Source organism: Tachysurus vachellii, chromosome 8 (assembly GCF_030014155.1).
Source record: "Tachysurus vachellii isolate PV-2020 chromosome 8, HZAU_Pvac_v1, whole genome shotgun sequence".
Lineage (NCBI taxonomy): Eukaryota > Metazoa > Chordata > Actinopteri > Siluriformes > Bagridae > Tachysurus > Tachysurus vachellii.
The window spans coordinates 12,360,688-12,382,632 of NC_083467.1; the positions used below are offsets into that span (position 1 = coordinate 12,360,688).

The 21,945-nt window shown below is 38.3% G+C and overlaps 1 protein-coding gene across 1 annotated transcript in view; it reads right to left on the reverse strand.

The window, feature by feature from the left end:
• lrp1bb (low density lipoprotein receptor-related protein 1Bb) overlaps window positions 1-21,945 on the reverse strand; it is a 196,447-nt gene that overhangs the window by 119,043 nt on the left and 55,459 nt on the right. The window contains exons 8-13 of the mRNA XM_060877188.1: window positions 18,306-18,528; window positions 15,582-15,768; window positions 15,267-15,410; window positions 13,561-13,797; window positions 12,703-12,883; window positions 35-254 (exon numbers count right to left, since the gene is read on the reverse strand). Coding sequence (XP_060733171.1) covers window positions 35-254; window positions 12,703-12,883; window positions 13,561-13,797; window positions 15,267-15,410; window positions 15,582-15,768; window positions 18,306-18,528 — 1,192 coding nt within the window. The remainder of the gene's footprint in view (window positions 1-34; window positions 255-12,702; window positions 12,884-13,560; window positions 13,798-15,266; window positions 15,411-15,581; window positions 15,769-18,305; window positions 18,529-21,945) is intronic.

The window sequence follows — 21,945 nt, forward strand, 5'->3', positions numbered from 1 at the left end:
AATTAATCTGTGCTGGTTCTTCATGTAAACCTACCATTCTGCCGGTGCCATTGAGGTAGATTCTCTCGATGTGATCATAATAAGCATCACACCAGTACATTGTGCTGCTTGCGTGGTCCAGAGTGAGTCCGTTGGGCCACAGCATGTTAGAGGTGACAAATATTGTGCGATGTGAACCATCCATCCAGGCTTTCTCAATTCTGCCAATGCTGTCATTTACCTCATCCTCCTCCCAGTCAGTCCAATACATCCAGCTGAAACAGACACAGCAGGTTACAGTGTTGTAGCATTATTTTGAGAGGGTAACGTCGGGTACTGAGCGGAAGGATCCGCAAAATAAACACAACAATGCCAGCAGTGGATAGTGGGTCACTGTGATATGCTGTACAACAGAAGAAAACAAGATGACACCTGTGTGCTGGTACTGTTTGTGTAGACTAAACCATTATTACTCAGCAGCATTTGAAACAGCTTTGTTTATTTTCTTCTTCTTCTCCATCAGCATGCTACATGCTTGTTAAAAGGAAGTGGATATTCTCAAGGGTGTAGTGTTATATCAGATGTGAATAGGTCAACAGTCAGACATGATCCTTTCTTTAGTAAGTGTACTTAAGGGATTTGTTTCTAAACAGAAGTTTTTCGCCCTCATCAATGATGGAACACTGTATATTGTCACTCGAGTATCAGCACTCAGATAGGCATGAAAATAAGAGAATAGAGATGTCATGGGGGTAGGAGAAGGGGAACAGAGAGAGGGGAGATAAAACAAAATGACAGAGGGGAGAAGGCGAGAGTGTGAGGGAGCTAATGAAAGGGAACGAGAGAAATTACTCCTGGGAAATATGGTCAAAATGATTAAATAATAATTTCATGTAAATAAAGTAACAGTAAATAGCACAAGGGGGGCACGGTGGCTTAGTGGTTAGCACGTTCGCCTCACACCTCCAGGGTTGGGGGTTCGATTCCCGCCTCCACCTTGTGTGTGTGGAGTTTGCATGTTCTCCCCGTGCCTCTGGGGTTTCCTCCGGGGACTCCGGTTTCCTCTCCCGGTCCAAAGACATGCATGGTAGGTTGATTGGCATCTCTGGAAAATTGTCCATAGTGTGTGATTGCGTGAGTGAATGAGAGTGTGTGTGTGTGTGCCCTGCAATGGGTTGGCACTCCGTCCAGGGTGTATCCTGCCTTGATGCCCGATGACACCTGAGATAGGCACAGGCTCCCCGTGACCCGAGGTAGTTCGGATAAGCGGTAGAAAATGAGTGAGTGAGTGAGTGAGTGAGTAAATAGCACAATGTCGGTATGCTGTAGCTTGAGTGAGTGAGTGAGTGAGTGAGTGTAATTAAGTAAATAATGAGTGAGTGAGTGAGTGAGTGAGTGAGTGAGTGTAATTAAGTAAATAATGAGTGAGTGAGTGAGTGAGTGAGTGTAATTAAGTAAATAATGAGTGAGTGAGTGAGTGAGTGTAATTAAGTAAATAATGAGTGAGTGAGTGAGTGTAATTAAGTAAATAATGAGTGAGTGAGTGAGTGAGTGAGTGAGTGTAATTAAGTAAATAATGAGTGAGTGAGTGAGTGAGTGAGTGTAATTAAGTAAATAATGAGTGAGTGAGTGAGTGAGTGAGTGAGTGAGTGTAATTAAGTAAATAATGAGTGAGTGAGTGAGTGAGTGAGTGCAATTAAATAAATAATGAGTGAGTGAGTGAGTGAGTGTAATTAAGTAAATAATGAGTGAGTGATTGAGTGAGTGAGTGAGTGTAATTAAGTAAATAATGAGTGAGTGATTGAGTGAGTGAGTGAGTGAGTGAGTGAGTGAGTGAGTGAGTGAGTGAGTGTAATTAAGTAAATAATGAGTGAGTGAGTGAGTGAGTGAGTGAGTGAGTGAGTGTAATTAAGTAAATAATGAGTGAGTGAGTGAGTGAGTGAGTGAGTGAGTGTAATTAAGTAAATAATGAGTGAGTGAGTGAGTGAGTGAGTGAGTGAGTGTAATTAAGTAAATAATGAGTGAGTGAGTGAGTGAGTGCAATTAAATAAATAATGAGTGAGTGAGTGAGTGAGTGAGTGAGTGTAATTAAGTAAATAATGAGTGAGTGATTGAGTGAGTGTAATTAAGTAAATAATGAGTGAGTGAGTGACTGAGTGAGTGTAATTAAGTAAATAATGAGTGAGTGAGTGAGTGAGTGAGTGTAATTAAGTAAATAATGAGTGAGTGAGTGAGTGAGTGAGTGTAATTAAGTAAATAATGAGTGAGTGAGTGAGTGAGTGAGTGTAATTAAGTAAATAATGAGTGAGTGAGTGAGTGAGTGAGTGCAATTAAATAAATAATGAGTGAGTGAGTGAGTGAGTGAGTGTAATTAAGTAAATAATGAGTGAGTGAGTGAGTGAGTGCAATTAAATAAATAATGAGTGAGTGAGTGAGTGAGTGAGTGAGTGAGTGAGTGTAATTAAGTAAATAATGAGTGAGTGATTGAGTGAGTGTAATTAAGTAAATAATGAGTGAGTGAGTGACTGAGTGAGTGTAATTAAGTAAATAATGAGTGAGTGAGTGAGTGAGTGTAATTAAGTAAATAATGAGTGAGTGAGTGAGTGAGTGAGTGTAATTAAGTAAATAATGAGTGAGTGAGTGAGTGAGTGAGTGTAATTAAGTAAATAATGAGTGAGTGAGTGAGTGAGTGAGTGCAATTAAATAAATAATGAGTGAGTGAGTGAGTGTAATTAAGTAAATAATGAGTGAGTGAGTGAGTGCAATTAAATAAATAATGAGTGAGTGAGTGAGTGAGTGTAATTAAGTAAATAATGAGTGAGTGAGTGAGTGAGTGAGTGTAATTAAATAAATAATGAGTGAGTGAGTGAGTGAGTGAGTGAGTGAGTGTAATTAAGTAAATAATGAGTGAGTGAGTGAGTGAGTGTAATTAAATAAATAATGAGTGAGTGAGTGAGTGTAATTAAGTAAATAATGAGTGAGTGAGTGAGTGAGTGTAATTAAGTAAATAATGAGTGAGTGAGTGAGTGAGTGTAATTAAATAAATAATGAGTGAGTGAGTGAGTGTAATTAAGTAAATAATGAGTGAGTGAGTGAGTGAGTGTAATTAAATAAATAATGAGTGAGTGAGTGAGTGAGTGAGTGAGTGAGTGTAATTAAGTAAATAATGAGTGAGTTAGTGAGTGAGTGAGTGTAATTAAATAAATAATGAGTGAGTGAGTGAGTGAGTGAGTGTAATTAAGTAAATAATGAGTGAGTGAGTGAGTGAGTGTAATTAAGTAAATAATGAGTGAGTGAGTGAGTGAGTGAGTGAGTGTAGTTAAATAAATAATGAGTGAGTGAGTGAGTGAGTGAGTGAGTGAGTGAGTGAGTGAGTGAGTGTAATTAAATAAATAATGAGTGAGTGAGTGAGTGAGTGAGTATTAAAAAGGTAATTTTGTGTAAATCAGACATTGATAGTAAGTCTCTGCCATGAATGAGTTTGAAAGAACGAGTGGGTATGAAGGTGTTAATCAATAATGAAAGAGTTTCTGAGTGTATACGTGTGAATAAGTGAATGATTGGGGATGGGTGACTGGGTTTGAATAAGTGAATCAGTCAGTGATAACCAATAAATGAGTATTTGAATGTGAGAGTGAATAAGTGAGCAAGTAAATGTGAGGTTTATGGAATGAATAAGCAGGTGAGTTTAAGTAAGAGAGGAAGGGATGCACAAGCCTTGTCTTTTATAATGGTTAGAAAATATGATTGAAAATGAATCACAAAGCAAATTACCATTATCAAAGAGAATTGCTGATAATTGCCTACTTCCAGTTCCCTGGCAAGCCTATTGAAAGTCATGGTATTTCATTTTTTCAACAAATTCTAGTTCTCGAACAATTACTCTGCAACAATTTTAGGACTATTTGTATTTTTCCATGAAAATGTTCAATCTCATTGGGGGCTGAAGGCAGTAGAGAGGACGGACGTGACAATATCATGGAAAAATGGGGAAAAAAGTAAACAGTTTCAGTCCAAATAGAAAAAGGAGAGATAAAAATGGTAGAGGGGTTAGTAGGTCAGTCAAGTTAATTCTTATCATATTAAGGCAGGCTATCAGTGGTGCACAGAGAGTGAGTAAATGAGTAAAAGAGTGAGACAAAGATGTATTTTAGAGAGAGATAGGGATAGGTACAAAGACAGGTGGCTGTTATTTCAGCATGGGAATCCCATCTAGGAGGGCAGACAGAGATCACCATGATACCTGCCTACCTGATCAGTGGTCGCGTTCTATTTGTGGGTACTTATCACATCCCTAAATAGGCTTATGCCAACATACAGTAGTCCATGGAGTCAAATTTTGATTTGATTTTATCTCTTTTACCTCTGTTTTTACCAAAGACCAAAAATTGGAATTTGTGCATGTTTTGTGGAAATCTTTAAACTCAGTATACAAACTGTTCAATTCAATTTATTCCGACATGAGGAAGACTCAGAAGGCAACCCATCCACATCTGGGTGACATTGCAATAGTAGTGCAGTTATAAAATAGTGTAATTATAAAATTATTTATCTTCTATTACTGTACTATATGGCAACCAGAAAATTCATTGAGTTTCTAACATTTCTATCTTGTTGAAGTCTCCTTTAATTCCACCTTATGAAACCATGCCAGAAGGTGGACTGTCACACTTACACACTGACCCTAGGTGTAAATGACTGTGTGCTACCCTGTGATGAAGGTACCATGCATTCCTGATTCACACCCATCTGTTCTCATATGCTACAGTGATATGCTATGCATGAATGTCATTTTGATAATAATCATGAAGAACACTCTTGCTATAAATGCCTTTTTATTGTACATGCTGCAAGACCTTTTTTAGACCAAAATACACAGACACTACAAGACTATGTTTATACTAAAAGAAAATATGCTAACTAGCACAGTCCTGATAGTTACAGAAAAAAGCCCTTTGCTGACAAGGTGCATGTTTATCAAGTCTGAGCAAATGTCAGGTCTCTTAGCATTCAGGCCTAAGTCTATGGTCTCTGACTCCTAATGTTTTGTATCACAGGTCAAATTTTTACACACATCTGTCTGCTCTAATGTAGCATCTCCTCCTAACCTATGTTCGCTCGAGTTCTCTTTCCAGGCTGTCAAAACAGTGCACATCAGAGCTCTGAGAGCGCAGTATGCAGTTACGCCCTCCAGTCGCTGTCTGAACATGGGCTGCTTCTGCTGGCTGCGTTTCACTCGGTGATGCAGACAGATGGGAGTGATGTGAAGATTCCATAAAACTATAAGTATTGATTCAAAGAGTTTTCATATACCTGAATTTGCAGAGACCATGGCAAATGTTATCAAGGTCTAGCATCATCTTGCATTTATGCATTACTTATATATAGTATTATATATTAATGTTTATAGACAGACAGACAGATAGATAAATAGACAGGAAGACAGATAAACTACTTATATATCATTATTATTACTTCTACAATTCATTTTCTATTATTTCATTCTTTCACTACCTCTTCAGGTAAATTCTACTTTTATTAAAATTCAATTCTCAACTTTTTTTTATTTGTTTGTTTTTTTGGATATTTTGTACAGCTTGTACAGTGTGTGAGGTGCAGGATGTTTAGTAAGTCTTGTGCCATCGTTAGCATTAATTTTACTTGAGATGAGTGTATGTTAGCTCTCTGACATTAAGATTTTAGCTTCAGAAGTGGGCATCTAGATGGTAGAGAAGTTTAGCGATAGCAAAAGTAGTGTAGTGTCCATAGGGGAAAATCTGGGGGGCTTAAGCAGAGTTAGTAACCCGCCAGCTCATGCATTAGAGTCCTCACAGTAGGGAGAATGGGTGCATAGTCGCAAAGCCAAAACTAACGCAAAGGCTTGCCTCTCCAATTCATATGTCTTACATGTTCTCTTCAGTGAAGCACTTGTTGAGAAACCTGAAAGAACTATGGTTATAGGAGACTCGATCTAAAGGCATGTGAAATTAGCTAGGCCTTCAGGGGTTCCAGCAGCACTATACCTAGCAGGCGCCAGGCATAGCTGATAATCTTTAGATCCTAGGCAAGTATAGGTTCTCAAAGGTAGCTTTCCATGTAGGAGCTAATAATTTACACCTTTGTCAGTCAGTGGTTACTAAAAGTAATATTGTAAATGTATATAAATTAGCAAAGGCGATGTCTGACGCTGCTGTATGCTCTTGTCCCATCCCAGTGCGGCGTGGCAATGTAGCTTACAACAGGTAATGATCACTGAACTGATGGATGTCCAAGTGGTGCTCTGAAAACATTGTTAGCTTCATAGATAATTGGAGCGCTTTTGAGGGCAAGGCTGGCCTATTAGGACAGGATGGTGTCCATCCCACTTGGGAAGGTGCTGCTCTCATTTCTTGCAGCATAGCACATAGTTAATTGATGTCAATCTAGAGCCAGGGCCAGGGAGCAGACAGACAGTCTAATCCAACCGTCTGCTAGTTGCAATAAGTCATCACCCAGGGTTTACAATATAAAAACTGTGTCTGTTTCCTGAGCTTAACAAAATGTATAAAACACAGAATATTTGTTTTAATAACCTTATTATCATAAAATTAGATCATAGTAAATGCACAGCCAGCACCTTTTATCTGAAGCTAGGACTGTTAAGTATAAGATCTCTTGAAGCTAAAGCACTTATTGTTAATGAAATGATTATTGATCAGAAGTTTTGCGTTCTTTGCATAACAGATACATGGATTAAACCAAGTGTGTTTGTTGTATTAAATTAAGCTTTTCTGGCTGATTATAGTTACATACATCAGCCACTCCTTACAGGCTGGAAAGGTGTTATTCAGGATGATAAGTTAGGCGAGAAGCAAAGATCTAGACATAAATTCAACAAATTTGACGCTCTTTATACTTTCTTCTTTATTACACAAAAAATTACTCTATCAAGTCAATTCCACTAATTGTTATTTACTGACCTCTGGGACCATATTCTGAATTCTGCCAGAATAGCTGTTAATTTTGGGAGACTTTAATATTCATTTTGATAAGTTAGAAGATCCTTTGAGAGCAACAGTTCCATCTTGGATTCAGTAGGGGTTAATCAGAATGTAATAACACCTACTTATAAAGGAGGGCACTCTTTATCTAACCTTCAGATTAAATATAGAAAATATATTCAGACTTCCTCCATGGGAGGCTATCTCTGAGCATTGTCTCATTTTGTTTAAGATGTGTCTTGGACAAGATATATGCAATTTGCCACATCACTGTGTTAAGCATACATTTTCTGCAAAGAGATTTAATAAAACCTGAGTAGGCATCTGGTTGCTTAGAGTCAGGGTTTTGCTACACCCTAGATATTGTAGCTCCACTTAAAAAGAAAATAATTAAAGAGAAAAAACTAGCACCCTGATACAATGACCACACACAAACCTTAAAGCAATCATCTGGGAAATTAGAACATAAATGGTGTCAAACTAATTAGCATTATTCCAATTAGCATGGAAAGGGAGCTTTCTGAGTTTCAAAATCTCTGCTAGATCAGTGTATCTCTCCACCTTAATTGAAGATAACAAAATAATCCTGAATTTTTATTTACTACTGTTACAAAATTAACTAGGAGTAAAATCACTATAAAAAAGCATACACCATCAATATGCAGCAGCAAAGATTTATAAATAATTTAAATGGAAAAATTGATAATATCAATCAGACAATTCAGACTACTTATTTAAATCCAACAATTTGATAGATAATGCTGTAGAAAATAATATTACTGTGTCTGATCAGCAGACTGTTTTACTCTCATTTGAGAGACTGATTTAATTTTACTAAATTTTCTTCAAAATTATCAACCTGTAAACTAGATCCCTTACCTACATTTTAGTTTCTTTAAACAGATAACACCTTTAGCAACCAAACACCTTCTAAAAATAATTCATTATTTTCTTAGCACTGGCTATGTGCCGAAATCTTTAAACTAGCGGTTATTAACCCCTGATTAAAAAGCCATACATTGAGCTCCTGCCAGCTATCCAACTATAGGCCAATATCAAACTTTCCTTTTATTTCCAAGATCCTAGAACAGGTTTTAGCACAGCAGTTATGCTCACATCTACATAGGAATAACATTCATGAAATGTATCAGTCTTATCATAGCACAGAGACATGGCTGGTTAAAGTGGTAAATGAAACACTACTGGCCTTTGACCAGGGTTGTGTCTCCTTGTTAGTTCTGCTTTTTGCTTTTGCATGCTATTCTACTTAATAAGCTAGAAAATGTTGTTGGTGTTAAGGAGACAACCCTCTCCTGGCTCAGGAATTATTTTACTTATCATTATCAGTTAGTAGATCTAAAAAGTGAACTCTCTAAGCACACTAAGGTTACGTTTGGGCACAAGGTTCTGTTTTAGGCCCACTGCTTTTCTCTATACTGTATATATGAGCCCTGCTAAATTAGGGTCTAATAATTATTTAGTTTGTATTTTCTTTTACACTAAAGAGTTAAAACTTGATACTTTCAAACAGAAGAGATATAACTAAGGAAAAATTGAATTATAAAAAAATGTGTTGTTGTGTGGGGGAGGTAGGAAGTGAGTGTGAGTGAAGGACGACACAAGGATCATGACAAACGTGTGCAAATCGCACTGTCCAGGTGTTAATAGCACTGTAAAACCTGACAACTGAGTTTGTGGACTGCATACAAGGACACTGAACAGATAAGAGACTGTAAAAGTAAAAGTATCATGAATGAACTCTATGTAGAGAGCGTAAGTGTGAGAGTGACTGCACTCAGCGTGCGTGCGTTCACGTGAAGGACCAAAGATGACGCAGTTCTTTTAATCTCAGTACTACGTGAGCTTTACGTGATGTATATAGCTTCAAAGTTACAGAAGATGAACTATCATAAAGTATATTGAGTGTACAAACGTTGCGGAACGGTTTGCAATGCCAATAGTCATATACAGTGAGTGAGCAACGGAGAAATTGAAGGCTGCGTGATTCTTCAGGAGAGACCGAGGCCCCGTGGTGGCTTATGCTGCAACTTTGCCTCGTTTACATCGTCGGATGGATTATTCGCAGAGTGTTTGTTCGTGGATGGACGCCAGGGAAAATCGTATCGGCTGATCGGATAATCATGTTTTTCAAGTGGGTGCATCGTTCGCGAGTTTCACTGTTCCACTGGATTTCGTGAGTACTATAAACTGTACACACTTTCACATGAGCTCCAACGTAGAGCGCCAACGAGAGACTTAAATCCCAGCTGGGTAATATTTCTTTTGTGGGATTTTGTTTTGTTTTGTTTACATTTGTTTGAGTTAATAAATGTTTGTTTATTGTTTATACAGTATAATCTCCTGTGATTCTTATGTAAAGAAAGAGACTGGTAAAACGGGGCCTGTTATGTAACTTGAGATTTATTTTGGAGTGTGGTACAAATGCCTTCACTATTACTGTATGTGGTTATAATTAGCTATTTTCTGAGTGATAGAAGAGAATATTTAAAAGAAACTGAAGTCTGAAGCCCGGGGTTAATTACAATAGTTTTCTGAGTTACTTTGGTAGTAAACATATTACACCTTAAGTAAATTTAGACGTGCCTCACATGTGTAAAGTTAAATTGTAAGTTTCCCTAGACATAGTTTGAGCCGGTTAATCAGTGAGAGGGCTACAATACCTCTTGGCGCAATTATTCGTAAACATGGTATTAGCTTCTACTGTTATGCTGAAGACACACAGCTATATGTTTCAGATAAGTCAGATAAGAGAAACCAACTTATTAAGACTGAAAAATGTTTAAAGGACATTAGACAGTGAATGTTTACTAACATTCTCCAGGTTAACTCTGACAAGACATATGCTTGTACTAAAACCACAGGCAACCAGACGTAAGCTTTCAGATTACAGAGTAACTCTGGATGATTTTTCTGTTTCATCATGAACGACCTTGGTGTGATTATTGACTCCAGTCTCTAACTTAAAGCACATGTAGATAATATCACTATGGTAGCCTTCTTTCATCTCAGAAATATTTCTAAGATAAAAAATATAATGTCAATACATGATGCAGAAATACTAGTTCATGATTTTGTTACCTCTAGGTTGGATTATTGTACCGCTTTACTGTCTGGTTGTTCCAGTAGGAGCATAAACATGCGCTATATAGTCCAGAACAAAGCAGCTAGTGTCCTAACTAAAACCAGAAGATAGGAACAAATCACTTCTAAGTCAAATTTTGCATTGATTATAAAATACTACTACATACCTATAAAGCACTGAATGATCTCGCTCCAAAGTAGCGGAGCCATCATCTGTTTTGTTTTTTCTGACCCAGCACACCTACTTTGATCAAAAGGCACAAGCTATTTGATAGTACCTTATGTAGAAAAGGCTACAGCAGGGGCAGAGCTTTTTCTTACAAAGCCCTGCAGTTATGGAACAGCTTTCCAATTAGTGTTTGGGACTCAGACACAATCTGAGTGCTTGAAAGTCCAGACTGAAAACACATTTGTTTAGTCTAGATTTTTAACGATTAGCTTTTCTTAGGTAAATGATTAGATCTAGAAGTTTCATGGGCAAAGGTGTTTGGTGAACTGGGAAGTTTGGATGCTGTCACTTTACCACTCCCGCAAATTGCTCATGCTTGCTGACTATTGAGTGGTTGGACGCCCAGGAAGCCCTGATGTCTGTGTCACTTTCTAGCTCTCCCATTTAGTTATGATGTCATACCTAGTCTTGCCAGAGTCCCTGCCTGCACCTTACACATAATGTACATTGTTTAATTACACCACTACATGACTACAAGCATACTTATTTTTTCTCTTTCGAGCTACATGTGCCACTACAGAGCCCCCAGTGTTCTGAGCTCCCTGTGTGACCATTTCTTCTTTCCAGACCTACTTGATCCATCCTGATGCCCTACCCCTGGCTGGAGCCTCGTTGCTTGGTGGTGCACTCTGCTGGGGATAAATCTGAATGGACAGCCCATGACCCATGAGACTGCTGTGGATAGAACCACTTGGAGACAATCAACCACATATTCATAGTGTTAAATCTATAAAGAACTCAGAAATTACACTGACCTCTTAGTTATACAGGAGCTCTTGGTTGCACAATTCCACTTGACTACAAACCTTTGTGGAAAGGACATTATTTACATTTACATTATTAACTGCCCAGTGTCACCCAAATGAGAGTCTGTATCCTCTCAAGGTTTCTTTGTTAAATCATCTCAGGGATTTTTTCTTGTCACCGTCGCCTCAGGCCTGCTCATTAGGGATAAATGTTAGAGATAAATAGTAACCTAATATTAAACTTTAATTTTTTTTTTCTATGTTTCTATACTTCTGTAAATCTGCTTTGAGACACTGTCCATTGTTAAAAGTGCTATACAAATAAATTGAATTGAATTGAACGAGGTCATCATTTGGGAAACATTTGCTTCATTAAATGCAAGAGGTAGCTGCACAAATTGCATCAAGTCAGGTTTTGAATGATGAACATAATTAAGGCTGTGAGCTAATGAACCCCATTGTGTCTGTAAATAATATAACTATTCCACTGTCACTATCCATGTATGAATAGCTCCATAATCACCACTTCCCATGCTTTACTAGAAAGATAAATTGATTCTTAAAAGCAAGATTTACTCAGTGACAAGTATATGCTTAACACCCAATAAATAAAAACATTACTAGAAATCTCAAGCTTGGTCGATTCATTATTCAGAACAATTAGAGATGTTCTAATCGAGTGCCGATGGATTGCTAGCAATTATCACACGTTTACATCATACAAGGCACTGACAGTGTAACAGAATAACCGCTGAACACGCCATCCTCAGAGCATTGAACTGAGAGAACAGCACTTGTTTCATAACTCTTTACATCTGCGGGGTTGGCTGGGAACTGCTCCTCAGGATTCCACAGTTTCTCTTACACCCAGGAAAGGTGATAATGAGAGTGGCTTCATGCCATCGACCTCACATCACTGCCTGAGCCAAGGCAGTTTACAGATCCACACATGCATGCACACTTATTTCTAAGCACCGGTGTAATGCTGTAACTAACCATTGTCTAACCTTGCAATCCTTCTCTCAATATAAGTTACTGCAAACATCATCTGTCTCTCCAGTGTGTTATAAATGAAAGCCACATTAATGATGTGTCAAACATTTACAGAAAGAAAGACGCAATATAATCGTCAAACTCCCTACACACCGCTGACATCAGAATATTTTAAAGCAGAATATATTTAAGGAGGGTTTGGTCTGACATAAAGACTCAGACACACACACACACACACACATACACATGCATACACGTAGATACAAAGAAACGCACATATTTATGCAAATTCCTATCCTCTCGATTGTGTCTGAAGCTAAACATGGCACACACAAATGTTTGGAAATGCATGGTAATGAGGACTGAGCTTTCGTGTTTGAATTGGCTTTAGATCACACACTTCACATGCTGTGCTACTGAACTCTGCTCCAACTCACAGCCTGACTTACCCATGAATTTGCATTTATATCTGCTAGTGGGATTGTTTTGTTTTTGTTTGTTTTGTTTTCAACTAGAATTTAATATGCACATTAGTACAATAACAGAAAAGAGAATGTAATGAAATGAACTATAATCATGGACTAGAGACCGTGCAGAAATCCTTCAGGTCAGTGCTTTTTTTTGCCAAGTTAATTCCACCTCAGCATGAGAGCAGACATGCTTTATTCTGTACCTATTGAGTGGATCCACCACTATAGCTCTGGGGTGAGACATCTCTCCCTCTAACAGAGTTTTTCTTGTGTCAGCTGCCCTCTCCAGCCTGGCCACGCTGATTGTCTTCCTGTAGCCATCATTCGTCCAGTACAGGTTATTTCCAATCCAGTCCACAGAAATGCCTTCTACATTGTCAAGATCTAATGAGGGAAAAAAAACAGAAAGACAAAAGCTTTAAGTGTTTGTAAGTGCGCTCGGGGAAAATGATGAGACGGCACTGTGTCTGATTTCTAGTACAAGACAAAACATCTAATACAAGACAAAACAATCATGTTTTGGATACGTACAGTAGAAGTTTTTTTGTCTGTAACAAACTATATATATATATATATATATATATATAATCTGTTACAGGCAAAAGAAACTCCTGTTAAAAAACAACTTTCAGCTAAAGCCATCTTTGTGAAACATGAGTACAGTTACTGTGTGTCTTCCCTGGTAGTAGCTTAAGAGAAGAATCCTGTGTTTGCACTTTTGCACAGTTAAAAATTACATTTAATTTTTTTTAGAAATGCATTGCAAGTATTTGACTGAAAAAAAAAAACACAAATAAAATTCTCTGAAATCCAGGAGGGACTATTAATGTATATTTTATTTAAAATATTATTTTCTATTCATATTCCTGCCTCATGTTGGTTAGTACTTTTTGCTTTTCGGGGTAACCAGACTTTAAAATGCCATAACTAAACAAAAGAGAAATTTGATGGTGGCCTTTTTCAGACTACCCCATATTTAATTATCCCACAAACAATTTTCTTTATCATTGTATCGATAATCTTTTCACCAAAAAATTTAATAAAACATAAATAACATTTACCATCTTTGAGAATAGTTTCCCGGCTGCTGCCATCAGTCTTCTGGCGTCCTATCAAAAAACTGGTAGTGTCTGCAAAGTAAATGTATCCTGTTTCAGCATGATAGTCCAGTGCTCGTGGATTTACCAAGTCCTCGACTGGGAGCATGTGTTCATTGATGGATTTTATATTCATATCCAGGCCACGGATAATACCAGGTCGTCCCTTCCCGTAGAAAAGGAAGAGATCATTTTTGGGCTCTGCAAATGTAAAGATAGAAAAATAGGTTAATCAGCAATTGTTTTGCATTTCACAAGCTCCTGAAGCTGTGGTGTGCATTTAAAATACTGACTGCACAACCATCAAGGGACACATGAAAGGTGACCTCGCAAAAGATTCTTTGCGACTGAATACATAACTTATGGAATGATCTCCAATGGCACATGTTGGCAGTATGCCTGACAGGTCAGAGAAATGAATAGTGCAATCAGGAGCACTTAGTATTCCCAGACAAGATTTGTCTTGATTGAGCGGATTCATTCATTTGTCAGTCTGCAGCGGTGTTATTCTTGTTAAGTGAGACTCTGCTTAAACAATAAATCCCCTGTTGACAGTTTAACACTGCAACGCAAGAAAAGTGATCAATGGGTTCACACCAGACCAATATAAATTAGGCTCTTGTCGCTGTGGGAATAATATAGAGGGCGGACGTTGCGAGTGCATAATTGTAGGTCCTAATGCTGCCCCAGGAGAAGAGGACGATGTGCATGAGGGATATGGGGTGCTATACTGTACGTGTGTGTGTGTGTGTGTGTGTGTGTTTGTGTGTGTGTGTGTGTGCATGTATGTAGGGTGTAAAAAGACCTTCCCTCACTGTCAGCTTCTTTCCCTTAGAGACTCATTCAGTGTGGGTGAGACCACACAGGCATTACTTCAATTTATCATTCTGAGCCAGAGAACTCTGCCACCTTGAAGACAATTAAGCGCTTTGAGACCTAGATATCATGATACATGGTGAGCATGTGATGAAGGTAGGCAGTCATTTAGCACAGAGTCTTGTTAGACCGAGATAGGACGAGGGGAAGACGGAGTGTCTAAAGAACATCTGGGTATAAATATAAATCAAACACATCACAGAAGGTGTGCAGTCTTCATTACTGGTGGTGCATCACTATAGCACTCTGGATAGCGTTATTAATTGACCCCAAATTTTCCTGTCGGCTACAAAATGTCACTAGACCACCTGGGGCTACAGACGCAGTGCCGAGTCAAAATGACATTATCCACACATAATGAATCGCACCTATAGCTGGTCAATAGCTTAATAGCACACCATCATTCTGAAGCAGAGCAATCTTGTTAAGCGTTCATCTTTATCTTTGTCAGTCAGAATCAGCAGAAAGATACAATGCCTATGTCTAAGCCACTTAATTTTTCATCTTGAGAGTACAACACAATGCATTACATCTACTTTTATATGCTGGTGAGTTGGAAAAAGATGAAAAAAAAGAAAGAAAAAAAAAACCATCTGACATCACATGTGAGTTCCACTTACGCTCTTATGATCAGCTCTAAAGCACTGAGTACTACTTTTCATTGTGCATAATAAAATGAAAATTGATGAGCAATAGCACCTTAGAGTTATGATTAAAAGATTACCAGATGAAATATAAATAGGTGTTTTCACTGTTAGAGGAATGAGGAATGAGCATAGCGCAAGCATACTTACTTTTGCAGGACTGGCCATCGTTCCCAAGATTGAAGCCAGTTCGGCAACGGCAACTTCTAGATTTGTAGCTCCCGCTGAGCAGGCAGAGGTGAGAGCATCCACCTGCTTTACCATAAGAGTTAACCTCACATGCATGACCCCTGACTGGAGAGAAAACACAGATGTTACACACACACACTAACAAACCTTAGTACAAAGCATTTTCACATGTTCAAAGTTTGTATATGATTTCAGAAAGGGAGCATCTAATGCACCGTGTCAAGCAAAGAGGTGCATCAAAGTGTCTCCTACATAAATGGATCAAACAGACTTTACCTTTCGGTTGAGTGAGTTTGTGGTAAACACGAATTGTCCTGAAGTTCCCCATTCTGGTTAGTATCTCCGGGTCTGTGACATTAAAGCGATTTATTCGTAATACGTCCACCACAGAGTCACCGAGGGATTCAGAGCGAGTTGCATACAAATAGTCTTCAAAGACAGATAATCCATGCAGGTACGCCACCTAAAACACAAAAAGGAGGCATTCATAAAGACATACAAAATCACAAAGCTGCTTAGCCAGGGAAAAGCTATGCAGCCAGCTCACTAAAACTGCCAAATCAAACAGTCACAAGATTATTAGACTTACAGGGTTCCTAATTGGGCCTAATAGAATCCAGTGAATACAAACTTTTGCACAACATTGCTGATCATCCATGCCTAGCCTCAGTCTGTCTGGTCTTAATGAATCATGCCATGGCCTCCAACGTTTAATTCGTTCCAGCTGTGCCTAATGTCTGAACACAGACATGACACTTTATATAATCTGAATCTACAGTATATAAAGAGTGTCAGTGTGGATTAGAGGAGACAGTGCAGGGTCAAAGGGAGCGTGTGTTTCTCTGGAAACATCCTGTGCTCTGCGTGCTACGTCTCTACAGGTGAACAGCCTGTGACAGGGACAAGAAAGATCACACGAGCACTCTCACACTCACCCGCCCGGGTTTTCCTATTCCTTTCCTGCACATGACCCAAGTTAAAACCTCATATTTACAGCACACTCCTTTTTTCTCTTTAAATGCTCTATGAGTTCTACATGAGCATGACAATACACTGAAAAGGCATTCATGAGTTCAAGCCTTATAACTTTGCCTGAATATTAAAATGCATAAAGATGAAAATGTCTTTTGTTCCATGGAGTCTGCATGTGGGTTTGAGGTAGTTTTAAGCAGAAAATTAGCATGTGAGAGTAGGGTCTGAATCATGCAGAGATATGGAAAGGTTCATAAGTATGGTGTGATGGAGCACTGAGAAAGCTTTTGAATTCTTTTGGAGAACAATGAGGTCACGAGGGCAAACACGACTCTGGAGGAAGTGGAACAGTGACTTCTTGCTGTGAAAATAAATCACATTATCACCCCATCCCCTCCCTTATCCAATGAGAGATTCATAAGGTTTCTTTTGAATAATAATAATCCCTAATTATTGGTCTCAGAAGTGCACTTCAGGTAAAATATTTTAACTGTGTGAATCTATTTTGCACAGCCCTGTCTCTTATCTGTATATTCATTTAAGATAATTAATCCCGAATGTTGCAGTGAAAAGAAGCCAAGCAGATACAGTAGCTGCTGGAGATAAATGCCATAACCATTAAAATCAATACCTAATCTACAGCTGCCCTCTCAGCCATTTGTAAAAGTGGATGTGCCTCTGTGTGCCTGTACGCACTAATCTGCAGCAATTTTATATTATTTCAAACTACTGTATGCTTTCATGAAAAAAGCCATTTATCCCCAACTCAGCTCCTATTTTGTACACATGATGTAGCCATGCCTATTTTTCGCAACATTTCCAAAAAAAGAACCGATAGCTTTTTCAACTTTGAAACTGTTTAGTAATTCGCATCCTAAGCCAATATTACTCAATATATCTAGAACTGTTGTGAAGCATGCTGTAATGCACATGATGTCGTGGCCTAATGGGAAGTCGTGGCCTAATGGTTAGAGAGTCTGACTCCTAACCCTAAGGTTGTGGGTTCGAGTCTCGGGCCGGCCATGACATCTTGAGCAAGGCACCGAACCCCCCAACTGCTCCCTGGGCTCTGCAGCATAAATGGGTGCCCACTGCTCCGGGTGTGTGTTCACTGCTGTGTGTGTGCACTTTGGATGGGTTAAATGCAGAGAACAAATTCTGAGTATGGGTTTTTTACCAGACATGGTGCAAAACGTTACAACAGCCTGACTGTTTACGTTACTATTGGCCTTGTGAAATAGCCTGTGTTTTCATAATAGACTTAGAATTATTCATTGGTGGAAATTTGAGAAACAGGTGAAGAACATACTATTGAATGATTAATCTATGAGACTCATGCAACTCATGTCCTTTAGTATGTGCGTTATATACCGTTGGACAGAAAGTAGTTATTTGAATCCATTAGCAGTTAGCAATCCAAATTATTTTTCAACCAAGTAACATGAATAAACAATAAATAGTTTAGTTCTCCTAATACACACAATATATCACTCTCACTCACTCTCTCACTCACTCTCTCACTCATATTCTACCGCTTATCCGAACTACCTCGGGTCACTACCTGCCTATCTCAGGCGTCATCGGGCATCAAGGCAGGACACACCCTGGACGGAGTGCCAACCCATCGCAGGGCACACACACACACACTCTAATTCACTCATGCAATATACACACAATATATTTTTTAATAAATTGTATGTCAAGTAATCAAATCTCCATTCTGCTTTCAGTTCCCACAGATGTCAATCCTCAAAAAGAGTGGATCAAATAATAACATCAACATCACATTACCTCCCCACATTCAACCATGAGAACTAAACTATGCAAGATTTTCAGCATCATCTGCAAATATAATAACTTTAAAAGGTTCACAGAAGACACAGCCGTGTATCACACTAGGTAAATTCATTGCCATGTTAACTAGAGCTTTTAAACCACCTACACATTGTAATATAAGGTACTTAAATTGTGGGAAAATGTAGAGGTTTGCCATTCACCATTCAACTCAGCAGAACATTTGGCACTCACTTGGCTTCCTTGGATGATGCTGTGTCTGTTGTTGCCATTGTAATCCACAACCTCAATGTAATCCAGATATGCATCTGCCCAGTAGACCAACTTCTTGACTACGTCCAGTGCCACTGCGGTTGGCTGCTCAACCTTATAATCCACAAGCCGGGTCCTGTTAGTGCCATCCATGTGGCAGCGCTCCAGTTTGCCCACTTTCCCATAGTCTGTAAAGAAGAGCATCCTGAAACAAAGCAAGCCCAGTTTATGTTAAAGTGACAGTATAGGAATCTAAAGAAAGAGCATGCCAAGTGCATTTTAACTTTAAATCTATAGCATGTAGGATTTTGAAATTTGACCCTGTCTTTTAAAGAAATTCATGCACATTCAAAAAAAATTCCAAATTGCATTTGACACAGTAAATAAGAAACCTAAATAATACAGACACTATATAGTGTCAGTACTGAAAGACACTGTTTACAATAATTAGTATTTGGTTTGAGATGTGTCCCAAAACTGGAAGGTATCATTTGCACCAGTGTCAAGATCCCAATTATTAAATATTTGTGTTTCATGAAAAAAAAAAAAAAAAAAAATATATATATATATATATATATATATATATATATATATATATATATATATATATATATATATATATATCACAGTGCAGGTGAATTGTTGAAGGTGTGCATTATTTTTGTATAGCAGCAAAACTCAGACAGTAGTTCTACATGTTGTAACATGAACGATTTATTTACAGTTAATATTTTTGCTCTATTCATTCATTCATTCATCTTCTACCGCTTATCCGAACCACCTCGGGTCACGGGGAGCCTGTGCCTATCTCAGGCGTCATCGGGCATCAAGGCAGGATACACCCTGGACGGAGTGCCAACCCTTCGCAGGGCACACACACTCCCATTCACTCACACAATCACACACTAGGGACAATTTTCCAGAGATGCCAGTCAACCTACCATGCATGTCTTTGGACCGGGGGAGGAAACCCCCAAGGCACGGGGAGAACATGCAAACTCCACACACAAGGCGGAGGCGGGAATCGAACCCCGACCCTGGAGGTGTGAGGTGAACGTGCTAACCACTAAGCCACCATGCCCCCTTATTTTTGCTCTAATTATTACATAATTGTTTCAGTTATTACAGTTCATACACAGGGGCTCATACAAAGATGCTTCACACAATCTAAAACTAATAATACACACATTAAACAAATGTTTGCTTTAACAAATTAGGTGATGTATTGATGTCTTTTTTTGTTATAGTAAACTCATATCAGGTTTATGGAAGAGGTTTGTGTGTGTGTGGTCACAGTGCTTTGCCACGTTTCATAATGGGAACGCCTTCAGGGCGGAAGAATTTACAGTTTCTGGAGAGAAAGTTAAAGAACGTGAGAGCGAGCGAGAGAGATTGAGAGAATGTTAGAGAAAGAGAGAAGGTGACAGAAAGAGAGGGAGAATGAGAGAGAGCGAGAGAGAATTGGGAGTCTGGGGAAAGGACGACTGTTTATCATGGCTATAACACAAGCAAGAACAGGAACTTGTCTCACGGACGTTCCACAACATTAAACTTAACTATAAACCATTAAAATGTGCGACGTGTCATTCAGTAATAAATTAAACACTGAAAGTATATACTGTGTTAATTCCTGAGGAAAAACGCTCTCCTTTCTGCTCTTTTCTACAAACATCTTTACTTTTAGCTTACTAGCTAGTTGCATTTTGTGCTTAAACGTGATCGCAATGTTCACCCAGCGCTTGTTTAGAGCTGTGTTTATTCCGCAAGATCATATCACTGCACAGATCCGACAGTAGCGAGCTAGTCAATAATGCTAGCATGCTACATAAAACATAAATGGAAGGAACAATGCTATTATGTTATGATCTGCCAGCATGCTGCTCATACAGGTCTGCAGATTGAGTTTACAATTGCTCAGCAGGGCTCCGTATGTCTCTGCAAGCTATCTGGCTCAAAGACTGTTGAAGGGAGAAGCTTCACTGTTACAGTGCCTGCGGCTTTGTGGTAAGTCATACCGGAAATTTAAAGGCAGGTCTTTAACCATACTTCTTTAATGTATGTTTTCCAGTCGCATCTGGTCTCTTCCAGTGTGAGCAAAGATTACCTGCTAGAATTTGAGTTAGAAAAAAATATATTTCTGGTTAAATATTGTAATTAATTTAAAGCCATTTTGAACACAATGGTGCACTAGGTACTCAATCTTTGTCGATGAATCCATAAAAAGTATCTAAAAATTCTGCAGAATTTCGATATTTGAAATGCTTATTTAATTAGAAGTTTGAGAGATCCAAAATAAGTGTGGTTCAGATTATCTAAACACTGCCAACAACACCAAACAAAACTATACTATACTATACTATACTAAAACAATACTATATATATATATATATATATATATGTATATATATATATATATATATATACATATATATATATATATATATATATATACATATATATATATATATATATATGTATATATATATATATATTATAGGTGTTGTGTGTGTGTGTGTGTGTGTGCTCTGCTGCGTTTAACTCTTCAGCTGAAAAAGATTTTTACGATTAGAAGTATGAACGCAAGAGAAAAAAGACTGGAACAAAAAAGCAGCGGCACGTCTCCACCGGCCCTTCAGTTTCATATGAAATGACCTTCTCATTCTGATGTTTTGTGCAAAATATGTGAAGCAGCAGTGGCATTGAAAACAAGTTGTACTTTGCAGAACAGGAGCATCTTTGTAGTTTCTCAAGTACATAAGAGAAGACAAAGATGCACTCTTGTATGTTTTGTACGTTTCCAGCATTATGTTAACGTAAAAGACATGAATGAATAAGGTAGTGTGTGTTCAAGTGTGTGAGGAGTTTTGGTTTAGGGAGGAGATCAACGATTTCCTGCTTCAGTGTTATTACAGCTGTGACTTACATGAGCTGCAGCACCAATATAAGTTTATAAGACAAGCTAAAGTGTTAAAATAAATAACGTAATGAAGTGACTAATACCAGCCTCGAATGTAATTTTGTCAGCGAGTTGTGATGATTTATTTAACAAATTACAGTGAACTGTGTGTGTGTGTGTGTGTGTGTGTGTGTGTGTAATAAACTATAATAGTAATTTCTGTGGGTCTGTGAAAAGAGCAAAAACAAAAACATTTACATTTATTCATTCGCACTTTTATTCCAAACGACTTACAAAAACGAAGCCTACAAAGGTTCCTGCGCAAAGCTGAGCAATTGAGGATTAAAGGTTTCAAGTAGGAAATCGACAGTACCACTATGCTTCAGCTGACCTACTAGACATCTTTGTAAACCTACCCACTGAAATATCATTAAACCTAAGTCTTTGCATGAGAGGTATGAACTTAGATTTTGGTGCAGGATGACATAAATAATAACACAGCCTCAAACTAAATGATATTGAGAAGTTTAGCATGCTTGACTTATGCTAGACGCTACTACAGTATTGTTGGGTTATTTCATGTCACCCTCTTTATTATCTAAATCCAGTTTAACCAGATGTTAGCCAGTTTCTTCTCATTTGTGCCCAGGCGATACATCTTGTTTATATCTGTCTCCCTCCCATGATCAGAAGATGTCCTTCCTCAAGTTCATGCAAACAGTTAGA